The 15,768-nt window shown below is 40.4% G+C and overlaps 1 protein-coding gene across 1 annotated transcript in view; it reads left to right on the top strand.

Annotated features, from left to right (window-relative positions):
• Positions 1–15,768, top strand: part of mypn (myopalladin) — a gene marked incomplete at both ends in the record, with an annotated part of 45,467 nt that overhangs the window by 8,234 nt on the left and 21,465 nt on the right. The window contains 7 exons of the mRNA XM_084153736.1: positions 5,820–5,995; positions 6,197–6,248; positions 12,550–12,712; positions 12,791–13,030; positions 13,217–13,309; positions 15,127–15,268; positions 15,554–15,577. Coding sequence (XP_084009862.1) covers positions 5,820–5,995; positions 6,197–6,248; positions 12,550–12,712; positions 12,791–13,030; positions 13,217–13,309; positions 15,127–15,268; positions 15,554–15,577 — 890 coding nt within the window. The remainder of the gene's footprint in view (positions 1–5,819; positions 5,996–6,196; positions 6,249–12,549; positions 12,713–12,790; positions 13,031–13,216; positions 13,310–15,126; positions 15,269–15,553; positions 15,578–15,768) is intronic.

The raw sequence follows: 15,768 nt of genomic DNA, 5'->3' as shown, positions 1-15,768 counted from the left end.
TATTGATGTCACTTGTTAAATCCACTTGAATCAGTGTAGTTGAAGGACGAGGAGACAGGTTAAAGAAGGACTTTTAAGCCTTGAGACAATTGAGACATGGATTGTGTATATGTGCCATTCAGAGGGTGAATGGGCAAGAACAAATATTTAAGTGCCTTTGAATGGGGTAGGGTAGTAGGCGGGGCAGGATTAAGAAATAATCGGCCCCAGGCTGTGTAATACAGCCATAATAACATTTGCGATGTGGCATATGCTACAGCTGAGTAGAGGGGTTTTTAGGATTTCCACACATGGGAATATTTGTTAGCAGGGTCTGGAAAAAGACTGTCCCTTTAAAAACTAAATTCATGCAATTCTATGTCATTTACATATTTTTTAAGACCACACAAATGACTGAAATTAGTGGCGACTCTGACACTGACAAACTGAGATCAATCTGGTCTTGTATTCAAACAAGCAATAGCCCAGGCCAATGAAGCGACACACAGATACAACATTAGGAGGATATACACTATATATACAAAAGTTTGTGGACACTATTTCAGCCACACCCGTTGCTGAAAGGTGTATAAAAATCGAGCACACAGCCATGCAATCTCCATAGAAAAGCATTTGCAGTAGAATGGCCTTACTGAAGAGCTCAGTAACTTTCAACGTGGTTCATCAAATGTCTTCCCTGCTAAAGCTGCCCGGTCAACTATAAGTGCTGTTATTGTGAAGTGGAAACGTCTAGGAGCAACAATGGCTCAGCTGGGAAGTGGTAGGCCACACAAGGTCACAGAACGGGACCGCCGAGTGCTGAAGCGCATAGTGTGTTCGAGAGAGAGGGTGTGGATTTCTTTCTATATTGTTTTGATACACTACCAGTCAAAGGTTTGGACACACCTACTCATTCAAGGTTTTTATTTAATTTTTACTATTTATTAAATTGTAGATTAATAGTGAAGACATCAAAACTATGAAATAACACATATGGAATCACGTATAGTGGGGAGAACAAGTATTTGATACACTGCCGATTTTTCAGGTTTTCCTACTTACAAAGCATGTAGAGGTCTGTAATTTTTATCATAGGTACACTTCAACTGTGAGAGACGGAATCTAAAACAAAAATCCAGAAAATCACATTGTATGATTTTTAAGTAATTAATTTGCATTTTATTGCATGACATAAGTATTTGATCACCTACCAACCAGTAAGAATTCCGGCTCTCACAGACCTGTTAGTTTTTCTTTCAGAAGCCCTCCTGTTCTCCACTCATTACCTGTATTAACTGCACCTGTTTGAACTCGTTACCTGTATAAAAGACACCTGTCCACACACTCAATCAAACAGACTCCAACCTCTCCACAATGGCCAAGACCAGAGAGCTGTGTAAGGACATCAGGGATACAATTGTAGACCTGCACAAGGCTGGGATGGGCTACAGGACAATAGGCAAGCAGCTTGGTGAGAAGGCAACAACTGTTGGCGCAATTATTAGAAAATTGAAGAAGTTCAAGATGACGGTCAATCACCCTCGGTCTGGGGCTCCATGCAAGATCTCACCTCGTGGGGCATCAATGATCATGAGGAAGGTGAGGGATCAGCCCAGAACTACACGGCAGGACCTGGTCAATGACCTGAAGAGACCTGGGACCACAGTCTCAAAGAAAACCATTAGTAACATACTACGCCGTCATGGATTAAAATCCTGCAGCGCACGCAAGGTCCCCCTGCTCAAGCCAGAGCATGTCCCGTCTGAAGTTTGCCAATGACCATCTGGATTATCCAGAGAAGGAATGGGAGAAGGTCATGTGGTCTGATGAGACAAAAATTGAGCTTTTTGGTCTAAACTCCACTCGCCGTGTTTGGAGGAAGAAGAAGGATGAGTACAACCCCAAGAACACCATCCCAACGTGAAGCATTGAGGTGGAAACATCATTCTTTGGGGATGCTTTTCTGCAAAGGGGACAGGACGACTGCACCGTATTGAGGGGAGGATGGATGGGGCCATGTATCGCGAGATCTTGGCCAACAACCTCCTTCCCTCAGTAAGAGCATTGAAGATGGGTCGTGGCTGGGTCTTCCAGCATGACAACGACCCGAAACACACAGCCAGGGCAACTAAGGAGTGGCTCCGTAAGAAGCATCTCAAGGTCCTGGAGTGGCCTAGCCAGTCTCCAGACCTGAACCCAATTGAAAATCTTTGGAGGGAGCTAAAAGTCTGTATTGCCCAGAGACAGCCCCGAAACCTGAAGGATCTGGAGAAGGTCTGTATGGAGGAGTGGGCCAAAATCCCTGCTGCAGTGTGTGCAAACCTGGTCAAGACCTACAGGAAACGTATGATCTCTGTAATTGCAAACAAAGGTTTCTGTACCAAATATTAAGTTCTGCTTTTCTGATGTATCAAATACTTATGTCATGCAATAAAATGCAAATTAATTACTTAAAAATCATACAATGTGATTTTCTGGATTTTTGTTTTAGATTCCGTCTCTCACAGTTGAACTGTACCTATGATAAAAATTACAGACCTCTACATGCTTTGTAAGTAGGAAAACCTGCAAAATCGGCAGTGTATCAAATACTTGTTCTCCCCACTGTAGTAACCCCCCCAAAAAGAAAGTGTTAAACAAATCAAAATATGTTTTATATTTGAGATTCTTCAAATAGCCACCCTTTGCCTTGATGACAGATTTGCACACTCTTGGCATTCTCTCAACCAGCTTCACCTGGAATGCTTTTCCAACAGTCTTGAAGGAGTTCCCACATATGCTGAGCACTTGTTGGCTGCTTTTCCTTCACTCTGCGGTCCGATTAATCCCAAACCATCTCAATTGGGTTGAGGTCAGGGTATTGTGGAGACCAGGTCATCTGATGCAGGTATTCCATCACTCTCCTTCTTGGTAAAATATCCCTTACACAGCCTGGAGGTGTGTTGTGTCATTATCCTGTTGAAAAACAAATGATAGTCCCACTAAGCCCAAACCAGATGGGATGGTGTATCACTGTAGAATGCTGGGGTATCAATGCTGGTTAAGTGTGCCTTGAATTCTAAATAAATCACAGACAGTGTCACCAGCAAAGCACCCCCACACCATAACACCTCCTCGTCCATGCTTTACAGTGGGAAATACACATGTGGAGATCATCCGTTCACCTACACCGCGTCTCACAAAGACACAGCGGTTGTAGCCAAATATTTCCAATTTGGACTCCAGACCAAAGGACAAATTTCCACCAGTCTGATGTCCATTGCTCATGTTTCTTATTATTATTGGTGTCCTTTAGTAGTGGTTTCTTTGAACAGTTGATGTTGAGATGTGTCTGTTACTTGAACTCTGTGAAGCATTTATTTGCTACAATTTCTGAGGCTGGTAACTCTAATGAACTTATCCTCTGCAGCAGAGGTAACTCTGGGTCTTTCATTCCTGTGGCGGTCCTCATGAGAGCCAGTTTCATCATAGCGCTTGATGGTTTTTGCGACTGCACTTGAAGAAACTTTCAAAGTTCTTGAAATGTTCCGTATTGACTGACCTTCATGTCTTAAAGTAATGATGGACTGTCGTTTCTCTTTGCTTATTTTAGCTGTTCTTGCCATAATATGGACTTTTACCAAATAGGGCTATCTTCTGTATACCACCCCTACCTTGTCACAACACAACTGATTGGCTCAAACGCATTAAGAAGGAAAGAAATTCCACAAATTAACTTTTAAGAAGGCACACCTGTCAATTGAAATGCATTCCAGGTGACTACCTCATGAAGCTGGTAGAGAGAATGCAAGAGTGTGCAAAGCTGTCATCAAGGCAAATGGTGGCTACTTTGAAGAATCTCAAATATAAAATATATTTTGATTTGTTTAACACTTTTTTGGTTACTACATGATTCCATATGTGTTATTTCATAGTTTTGATGTCTTCACTATTATTCTACATTGTAGAAAATAGTAAAAATAAAGAAAAAACCTGGAATGAGTAGGTGTGTCCAAACTTTTGACTGGTACTGTATATACAGTGTATTAGGAAAGTATTCAGACCACTTGACTTTTTCCACGTTTTGTTACATTACAGCCTTATTATTTTTTTCAATCTACACACAATACCCCATAATGACAAAGTATTCAGACCCTTTACTCAGTACTTTGTTGAAGCACCTTTGGCAGCGATTACAGCCTCTAGTCTTTTTGGGTATGACGCTACAAGTTTGGCACTCCTGTATTTGGGTAGTTTCTCCCATTTTTCTTTGCAGATCCTCTCAAGCTCTGTCAGGTTGGATGGGGAGCGTTGCTGCACCGCAATTTTCAGGTCTCTCCAGAGATGTTCGATCGGGTTCAAGTCCGGGCTCTGGCTGGGCCACTCAAGGACATTCAGAGACTTGTCCTGAAGCCACTCCTGCGTTGTCTTGGCTGTGTGCTTAGGGTTGTTGTCCTGTTGGAATGTGAACCTTCGCCCCAGTCTGGGTCCTGAGCACTCTGGAGCAGGATCTCTCTGTACTTTGCTCCGTTCATCTTTCCCTCGATCCTGACTAGTTTCCCAGTCCCTGCCGCTGAAAAACATCCCCACAGCATGATGCTGCCACCACCATGCTTCACCATAGGGATGGTGCCAGGTGTCCTCCAGACGTGACGCTTGGCATTAAAGCCAAAGAGTTCCATTTTGGTTTCATCAGACCAGAGAATCTTGTTTCTCAAGGTCTGAGAGTACTTTAGGTGCCTTTTGGCAAACCCCAAGCGGGCTGTCAGGTGCCTTTTACTGAGGAGTGGCTTCTGTCTCACCACTCTACCATACAGGCCTGATTGTTGGAGTGCTGCAGAGATGGTTGTCCTTCAGGAAGGTTCTCCCATCTCAACAGAGGAACTCTGGAGCTCTTTCAGAGTGACTATCGGATTCTTGGTCACCTCCCCGATTGCTCAGTTTGGCCTGGCAGCCAGCTCTAGGAAGAGTCTTGGTGGTTCCAAACTTCTTCCATTTAAGAATGATTGAGGCCACTGTGTTCTTGGGGACCTTTGTTGGTACCCTTCCCCAGATCTGTGCCTCGACACAATCCTGTCTTGGCACTCTACGGACAATTCCTTCGACCTCATGGCTTGGTTTTTACTCTGACATGCACTGTCAACTGTGGGACCTTATATAGACAGGTGTGTGCCTTTCCAAATAATGTCCAATCAATTGAATTGACCACAGGTGGACTCCATTCAAGTTGTAGAAACATATCAAGGATGATCAATGGAAACAGGATGCACCTGAGCTCAATTTTGAGTCTCATATCAAAGGGTCTGAATATTTATGTAAATACGGTATTTCTGTTTTTGCTTTGTCATTATGGGGTATTGTGTGTAGATTGCTGAGGATTATTATTTTTTAAATCCATTTTAGAATAAGGCTGTAACGTAACACAATGTGGAAAAGGTCAAGGGGTGTGAATACTTTCCGAAGGCACTGTAAGTGGTAACTAAGTGCTAATTTGGCATTGTAGGGTGGTGTGGTGGCTTCTTGTTTTACAGTGAAAGAGAGCTCACCAGAACTTTTTCCCATGACTTGATTGTAGCTACACTTACTGGCAGTTTGCCAGACATACAGACTGGATCAAGACACTCACTACATACACTAATGAGTTATGACAGTCGGAGAGTTGCTAATGCAGAAAAGTTGTTAGTTTTTTTGTTTTGTCAACTCAACTTAATTTCCTAAATTGATGTAACTTAAAAATGTAACATCAATTTATATTTTAAAGTTGAAACGGTTAGATTATTTTAGATGATTATGCTCAATGGACTCAATCCCTAATGTGATGATGACACTAAAAGGAGCGTATGCATTTTGTGGCTTTCCAGGTGGTTTTGTGAGGGGAAGGAGCTGGAGAACTGCCCTGACATTCAGATCATCAACAACGACGAGTTGCACTCTCTGATCATTGCCGAGGCATTCGAGGAAGACACAGGGCGGTACTCTTGCTTTGCTTCCAACTTCTATGGCACAGATTCAACATCTGCAGAAATCTACATCGAAGGTGACCATTGAGTTTGACCTTCAAGTCAAGTGACCCATCTAGAGTGCATCGTCACATAAAGATGTAATGCTGATGTAATTAATTAGTATCTCTTCTGGTTCAAATGTTTCATTTTAAATTAAAACAAATGAATATAGACAATCATACTAAGATCATCCCTACTGTTGAGCTGTACATCACCCTCTTTTATATGTTTTACAGGTGCCTCCTCTACAGATTCGGAGGGGGAACAACATTTTGAACATGTAGCACAGTGAGTACACTACTCTTCCTCAACTCAAAATATAATTGGAAAACATTTAATTGCGGCAGTGAAAGCAAGCTTCAAAGGCTTCAATTCTGTAATGTAACAGGCCTCAGTGTAGCACATAAAGTTCCTTCAGAAAGTATTCACACCCCTTGACTTTTTCACATTTTGTTGTGTGACAGCCTGAATTTAAAATTGATTCAATTTAGATTTTTTTGTAACTGGCCTACTACACACAATACCCCATAATGTCAAAGTGGAATTGTGTTTTTCGAAATGATTACAAATTATCCTTATTATTTATTTTTTGGGGGTGGATCAGCTTGAATATTGCAAATAGATTTAGGCTTTTATCAATGTAATTGTCTTCATCATTTCCAATACCCCATATATTTTTTTAATAAATACATATATTTTCCTTTATTATTTTCCCCTAACCCTACCATCCCTCCCCTAAGTAGAGTAAATTAATAGACAACAACACTTAGGCTTCTACTTCCAGCTTATACATACTATATACATTTTACAGACACAGTATATTTTACATTAAATCAAATCAAATCAAATCAAATCAAATTTTATTGGTCACATGCGCCGAATACAACAGGTGCAGACATTACAGTGAAATGCTTACTTACAGCCCTTAACCAACAGTGCATTTATTTTAAACAAAAAAAGTAAGAATAAAACAACAACAAAAAAAGTGTTGAGAGAAAAAGAGCAGAAGTAAAATAAAGTGACAGTAGGGAGGCTATATATACAGTAAAATAAAGTGACAGTAGGGAGGCTATATATACAGGGGGGTACCGTTGCAGAGTCAATGTGCGGGGGCACCGGCTAGTTGAGGTAATATGTACATGTGGGTAGAGTTAAAGTGACTATGCATAAATACTTAACAGAGTAGCAGCAGCGTAAAAAGGATGGGGTGGGGGGGCAGTGCAAATAGTCCGGGTAGCCATGATTAGCTGTTCAGGAGTCTTATGGCTTGGGGGTAGAAGCTGTTGAGAAGTCTTTTGGACCTAGACTTGGCACTCCGGTACCGCTTGCCGTGCGGTAGCAGAGAGAACAGTCTATGACTAGGGTGGCTGGAGTCTTTGACAATTTTGAGGGCCTTCCTCTGACACCGCCTGGTATAGAGGTCCTGAATGGCAGGGAGCTTTGCCCCAGTGATGTACTGGGCCGTACGCACTACCCTCTGTAGTGCCTTGCGGTCAGAGGCCAAGCAGTTGCCATACCAGGCGGTGATGCAACCAGTCAGGATGCTCTCGATGGTGCAGCTGTAGAATTTTTTGAGGATCTGAGGACCCATGCCAAATCTTTTTAGTCTCCTGAGGGGGAATAGGCTTTGTCGTGCCCTCTTCACGACTGTCTTGGTGTGTTTGGACCATGATAGTTCGTTGGTGATGTGGACACCAAGGAACTTGAAGCTCTCAACCTGTTCCACTACAGCCCCGTCGATGAGAATGGGGGCGTGCTCAGTCCTCTTTTTTTTCCTGTAGTCCACAATCATCTCCTTTGTCTTGGTCACGTTGAGGGAGAGGTTGTTGTCCTGGCACCACACGGCCAGATCTCTGACCTCCTCCCATCTTTTGTTTGTTTTTAGTCCCACCCTTCAGCTCCCCTCAACCCCTCCCATCTACAGTGCATTTGGAAAGTATTCAGGCCCCTTCCCTTTTTCCACATTTTGTTACTTTACAGCCTTATTCTAAAATGTATTTAAAAAATAATAATCCTCAACAATCTACACACCCCATAATACAAAGCGAAAACAGGTCTTTAGAGATGTTTGCACATTTATAAAAAATGTACATAAGTATTCAGACCCTTTGCTATGAGACTCGAAATTGAGCTCAGGTGCATCCTGTTTCCATTGATCATCCTTGAGATGCTTCTTCAACTTCATTGGAGTCCACCTGTCGTAAATTCAATTGATTGGACATGATTTGGAAAGGCACACACCTGTCTATATAAGGTCCCACAGTGGACAGTGCATGTCAGAGCAAAAACCAAGCCATGAGATCGAAGGAATTGTCCGTAGAACTCCGAGACAGGATTGGGTCAAGGCACAGATCTGGGGAAGGGTACCAAAAAATGTCTGCAGCATTGAAGGTCCCCAAAAACACAGTGGCCTCCATCATTCTTAAATGGAAGAAGTTTGGAACCACCAAGACTCTTCCTAGTGCTGGTCGCCCGGCCAAACTGAGCAATCATGGGAGAAGGGCCTTGGTCAGGGAGGTGACCAAGAATCCTATGGTCACTCTGACAGAGCTCCTACGGTCACTCTGGCACCATCCCTACAGTGAAGCATGGTGGTGGCAGCATCATGCTGTGGGGATGTTTTTCAGCGGCTGGGACTGGGAGACCTGTCAGGATCGAGGGAAAGATGAATGGAGCAAAGCACAGAGAGATCTTTGATGAAAACCTGCTCCAAAGCGCTCAGGACCTCAGACTGGGGCGAAGGTTCACCTTCCAACAGGACAACGACCCTAAGCACACAGCCAAGACAATGAAGGAGTGGCTTTGGGACAAGTCTCTGAATGTCCTTGAGTGGCCCAGCCAGAGCCCGGACTTGAACCCGATTGAACATCTCTGGAGAGACCTGAAAATAGCTGTGCAGCAACCCTCCATCCACCTTAGCTTGAGAGGATCTGCAGAGAAGAATGGGAGAAACTCCCCAAATACAGGTGTGCCAAGCTTCTAGCGTCATACCCAAGAAGACTTGAGGTTGTAATCGCTTCCAAAGGTGCTTCAACAATGTACTGAGTAAAGGCTCTAAATACTTATGTAAATGTGATTTCAGTTTTGTATTTTTTATACATTTCCAAAAATTTAAAAACAAATACTGTTTTTGCTTTGTCATTATGGGGTATTGTGTGTAGATTGATGAGAAAAAAATTAACAATTCAATCCATTTTAGAATAAGGCTGTAACGTAACAAAATGTTGAAAAGTCAAGGGGTCTGAATACTTTCCGAATTCACTGTATCTCTGAACACCATCAACTGTGCTGTGATGTTTCACAAAAGTTCTGAACCTTTCTATTCTCATAGTTTCTACAGATTGTAAATTAAAGATACTTTTTTTTTGCTAAGATTATTATTATATTATTGATCAATTGAGTGTGACTTTTCAGATCACCCAGCAGTGCTATTTGCAGAGTTAACTCCAGGTAAATGTTGCAATTCTTCAGGCCTTCCTGAACGTGCGACCAAAAACAAGTTACATATGGACACTACCAAAACAAATGATCTAATGATTCTGTCTCATCGCAACAAAATCTGAAGAGCTGTGATGGTTTTATCCCCTATAGATATAGCATTCTATTGGTTGCAAAAATTTTGTATAATCATTGAAATTGAAAAACTCTATGTTTTGAATCCGGTGTCTATTTTGCAATCTGTATGGCACAGCTATCCATTTTTTGGTCCTTGAATGAAACTGGTATACTTTTTTATTTATCACAATTTTCTTTAACCAATTTTGATATTTAATGCAGGGCCAACAGACAAGATCCTTACTTTCTCACCCTTCCACTTGCTTCTTCCATTTTTGCGGGAATGCTGCAATTAGTTGATTGTAATTTTGGATAGAGCAGACATTTCCATATATTTATTTTTGCAGCATGTGTGAAATAACCTCACCAGTCCTATTTATGATATTATTTACAAAGATTATTCTGTTTTTTTATTTTTTTATTCTTTTATTAGTATATTTGAGTTTAACCATAATATTTGGTTAAATTTTGTTCTGTCTTTTCTGGTGGATTAAACATAAATTGCAACCAACTTTATATGGCTTGTTTTAAAAATAGTGATATTTAGAGATTATTTCATTTTCAAATAACCGAAAGTGAGAGGTTGTAATCTGAATAAAGGGAAAAAGGACATTCTTCAACACGGGGTGAGCCATACTAATCTGCTAGAGAACTAGTTTGGATTTAAGTATCGTTTTTGTATGACTGAAACCTTTAGTGAGAGGTCTAATGCTTTAATATTTAATAATTTCTGCCCTCCAAATTCATATTAATTATATAAATAGGCCCGTTTAATTTTGTCTGGCTTGCCGTTCCAAATAAAATGTAATATTATTTGCTCATATAATTTAAAAAACAGGTCGCTAGGTGTAGGCAGGGCCATAAGCAAATAGGTAAACTGGGATATGACTAAAGAGTTAATCAGGGTGATTCTTCCACAAGTAGACAGCTATTTTCCTTTCCATGGCAGTGAGATCTTATCTAGTATTTCTAACATTAAAAGAAAACATGAATCATCAGCGTACAATGACACCTGTTTTTAAACCCTGGATTTCTAGCCACTTGATATTATTGTTGGATCTGATTTTAATAGTTAACATTTCGATGGGCATAATAAATAGATATGCCAATGGTGGACAACCTTTTTTTTAAATGAAAAGCTGAAATGTCTTGAGTCAATAAGTATTCAACCCCTTTGTTATGGAAAGCCTAAATCATTTCAGGTGTAAACATGTGCTTAACAAGTCACATAATAAGTTGCATGGACTCACTCTGTGTGCCATAATAGTGTTTAACATGATTTTTGAATGACTACCTCAACTCTTTACCCGACATGACAATTATCTGTAAGTTCCCTTAGTCGAGCAGTGAATCTCAAACACATATTCAACCACAAAGACCAGGGAGGTTTTTCAATGCCTCGTAAAGAAGGGCACCTATTGGTAGATGGGTCAAAATAAAAAAAAGCAGACATTGAATATCCCTTTGAGCATGGTGAAGTTATTAATGCCACTTTGGATGGTGTGTCAATACACCCAGTCACTACAAAGATACAGGCATCCTTCCTAACTCAGTTGCCGGAGAGGAAGGAAACCGCTCAGGGATTTCACCATGAGGCCAACAGTGACTTTAAAACAGTTACAGAGTTTAATGGCTGTGGTAGCAGAAAACTGAGGGTGGATCAACAACATTGTAGTTACTCCACAATACTAACCTATTGACAAAGTGATATGTGATAAACATATTCCAAAACATGCATCCTGTTTGCAAAAAGGCACTAAAGTAATACTGCAAGAAACTTGTCAAAACAATTAACTTTTTGTCCTGAATACAAAGTGTTATGTTTGGGGCAAATCCAATACAACACATTACTGAGTACCACTCTCCATATTTTCAAGCATAGTGGTGGCTGCATCATGTTATTGGTATGCTTGTAATCGTTAAGGACTGGGGAGTTTTTCAGGATAAAAAATAAATGGAATGAAGCTAAGCACAGGCAAAATCCTAGAGGAAAACCTGGTTCAGTCTGTTTTCCACCAGACACTGGGAGATGAATTCACCTTTCAGCAGGACAATAACCTTAAAATACAAGGCCAAATATACATTGGAGCTGCTTACCAAGACGACATTGAATGTTCCTGAGTGGGCTTATTACAGTTTTGACTTAAATCGGATTGGAAATCTATGGCAAGACTTGAAAATGTCTGTCTAGCCTGAAGAAGGCACAGTGATGCCGAACGTTGGTGGTTTCTTACCCAATAAATTACTGGGAGTTTATACATAGAGTGTGATACTCTCTTTGTTTTCATAGCTTCCAGTTTATTCACCGTTAGTCACCACCTCTACACTAAATAATGTTCTCTGGGTGTGCGCCAGCTCATGCTTTTTATTAACAATGATCAACAACCAACTTGACAGAGCTTCAATCCAGGTGTGCAAAGCTCTTAGAAATGTACCCAGAAAGACTCACAGTTGTAATCGCTGCAAAGTATATTCTAACATGTATTGACTCAGGGGGTTGAATACTTCTCAAGACTGTAACAAGGCCAAATCTACATTGTGTGGCCGAGTTACAGTTTGGATTTAAATCTACATGAAAATATTTGGCAAGACCTGAAAATGGCAATGATCAACAACCAATTTGACAGAGCTTGAAGAATTTTGAAAATAATAATGGGAAATGTTACACAATGCAGGTGTGGAAAGCTCTAACAGACTTACCCAGAAAGACTCACCACTGTAATTGCTGCCAAAGGTGCTTCTAGTATTGACTCAGGGGTGTGATGAATACTTATGTAAATCTGTTATTTATTTCATTTTCAATAAATTTGCAAACATTTCTAAAAACATTTTTTCACTTTGTCATTATTTGTGTAAAGAAAATCAATTTAATCAATTTTGAATTCAGGCTGTAACACAACAAAATGTGGAACAAGTAATGGGGTATGAATACTTTCTGAAGGCACTGTATGTAACTTCAACACTGTAAAAATAATTATAACCCAGTGTGACCTGGTTAGTTACAATGTATCCTGTTTCCCCTGTAAACCTAAAGGCTGCAGAGGACCCCTGCTCAGCCGGCTGCTCCGTCTTTACGTCCAGTGGTCTGTGCTGTGTCTGTGTGTGAGGAAGACACACCCATCTGTACTGAAGACCAGCCACAGGAGGCCACCTCACTGCCGTCTAGCCAGGTAGTCACTGCATCTGTGCCTGTCAAGGTAACTACTACTGTCCTTCCTGTTACGGAGGTGACAGCAACACCCACCCAGGTGGCGTTTACATTGTCCCCTGCCCAGGAGACGTCAGCACCGTTACCTGTCCAGGTAGTCTGTACTCTAGATCTACCACCTGTGGACATAGTGTCAGTACTGGCGCAGGAGGTGTCAACACCGTCACTGTCAACACCGTCACCTGTCCCAGTGACGTCCGCACCATTACCGACAAAGGCAGTCACTACCACGGCACTACCACTGACCCAGGTGGTTTCCTCTACACTGCCTGCCCAGGTGGCTCCCATACAGATGACTCTGTCTGAGGTAATATTCTGCTGAAAACGCTCTGGCTGCTGAATATACTGCAAACATATAAATGGAAATTCCAGATATCTGAAATATGTCTAACTTTTCTTTCTACTCAGCGATCTTTATTCAAGACACACATAGTACTTGACAATAATGTATATTTGTGTTTGGTTACTTAAATGATGGAATCCTTTTTTTCAGAACTTAAACGGTGACAGCTATAACCGAGGTCTAGACGTCTATCCTCAAGGTCTAGACGGGAGGCCTATCATCGCTGCCCCTGTTTTCACAAAGGTACCCTACTAATATTATCCATTCTATTAATAATTAGAAGATACAGTATGTACAATGTCAACTTCATCATCAAACAAAAAATATGATATTATCTTATATATATATATATATATATATATATACAGTGCCTTCAGAAAGTATTCATACCCCTTGACTTATTCCACATTTTGTTGTTAGAGCCTGAATTCAAAATGGATTAAATATATTTATTTTCTCACCCATCTACACACAAACATAATGACAACATGAACACATGTTTTTAGATATTTTTGCAAATGTATTGAAAATGAAATACAGAAATATTTAATTGACACAAGTATTCACACCCCATGAGCCAATACTTTGTAGAAGCACCTTTGGCAGTGATTATAGCTGTGAGTCTTTCTGGGTAAGTCTCTAAGAGATTTCCATACCTGGATTGTGCAATATTTGCATATAATAACTGTTTTCGCTTCAAGCTTTGTCAAATTGGTTGTTGATCATTGCTAGACAACCATTTTCAGGTCTTGCCATACATTTTCAAGTAGATTTAAGTCAAAACTCTAACTCGGCCACTCAGGAACATTTACTGTCTTCTTGGGAAGCAACTCCAATGTAGATTTGGCCTTGTGTTTTAGGTTATTGTCCTGCTGAAAGGTCAATTCATCTCCCAGTCTCTGGTGGAAAGCAGACTGAACCAGGTTTTCCTCTAGGATTTTGCCTTTGCTTACTTAGCCCCATTCCGTTTCTTTTTTATCCTGAAATACTCCCCAGTCCTTAACGATTACAAGCATAACATGATGCAGCCACCACTATGCTTGAAAATATAGAGAGTGGTAGTCAGTAATGTGTTGTATTGGATTTGCCCCAAACATAACACTTTGTATTCAGGACAAAAAGTGAATGGCTTTGCCAAATTTTTTGCAGTATTACTTTAGTGCCTTGTTGCAAACAGGATGCATGTTTTGGAATAGTTTTATTCTGTACAGGCTTCCTTCTTTTCACTCTGTCATTTAGGTTAGTATCGTGGAGTAACTACAATGTTGTTGATCCATGCTCAGTTTTCTCCTATCACAGCCATTAAACTCTGTAACTGTTTTAAAGTCACCATTGGCCTCATGCTGAAATCCCTGAGCGGTATCCTTCCTCTCCGGCAACTGAGTTAGGAAGGATGACTGTATCTTTGTTGTGACTGAGTGTATTGACACACCATCCAAAGTGTAATTAATACCTTCACCATGCCCAAAAGGATATTCAATGTCTGCTTTTTTTTATTTCTACCCATCTACCAATAGGTGCCCTTCTTTGCGAGGCATTGGAAAACCTCCCTGGTCTTTGTGGTGGAATCTGTGTTTGAAATTCACTGCTCGACTGAAGGAACTTACAGATAATTGTATGTGTGGGGTACAGAGATGGTAGTCATAGATAGGTAGTTATTCAACAATCATGTTAAACACTATTATTGCACACACAGTCCATGGAACTTATTATGTGACTTGTTAAGCACATTTTTACTCCTGAACTTATTTAGGCTTGCCATAACAAAGGGTTGAATACTCATTGACTCAAGACATTTCAGCTTTTCAATTTGTAAAAATTTAGAAAAACATCATTCCGCTTTAACATTATGGTGTATTGTGTGTAGGCCAGTGAACAAAAATCTCAATTTAATCTATTTTATATTCAGGCTGTAACACAACAAAATGTGGAAAAAGTCAAGGGGTGTGAATACTTTCTGAAGGCACTATAGTACATTTTAAAGCTTACGTACTTAAGAAATAGTACGTTTTGTGTGTGATGATGAACTGGATGTATGTGCACTCTACTTGGCCCCTCAGAGTCTGCAGGACCTGTTGGCGTCGGAGAACCAGCTGGTGGTGCTAGAGTGCCGTGTTAAAGGGGTGCCCTCCCCCAAGGTGGACTGGTACAGAGAAGGAACTGTCATAGAGGACTCCCCTGACTTCAGGATCCTGCAGAAGAGTAAGTCCAACTCATTTACTATGTTTTAGAATAATGTACAATTCATCTTATGATATTTTCTGTGATGTACAACAATTCTCTTGTATTAGTTCATTAGGACATTTCCACTGATATGGAGCTATCTTTAAAATGATTCATTGTAAGCATTCTGAAAACTGTAAAAGTATCTAAAATATACTTTTAAAGTATCTAAAAAGATCTGAATGCAAGTTTTTTAGTAGGCAACATGAGAAGCTCTGTGATTTTAAACAATTATATATATATTAGCATTTTCTTATTTTTTAGAGCCTCGATCCATGGCTGAATCAGGTATGTATTATTCAAAGGAGAGACTGTCATGGCACAATTAATGGAATTGTAAAATCTTAAGATGGAGCAAATTTCTGCGTGTATCAAAGTATTTGGTGTGGTGTGTTACTGAATAGTAAATTGTATTCAAAATAGATACAATACAACATTTGGAAAACACGACTGGTGCTTCCCTCAGAAAGTCAATATTC

Source organism: Coregonus lavaretus (genome assembly GCF_964263955.1).
Source record: "Coregonus lavaretus genome assembly, chromosome: 36".
Classification (NCBI taxonomy): domain Eukaryota; kingdom Metazoa; phylum Chordata; class Actinopteri; order Salmoniformes; family Salmonidae; genus Coregonus; species Coregonus lavaretus.
This window is presented reverse-complemented; position numbering and strand designations above follow the sequence as displayed.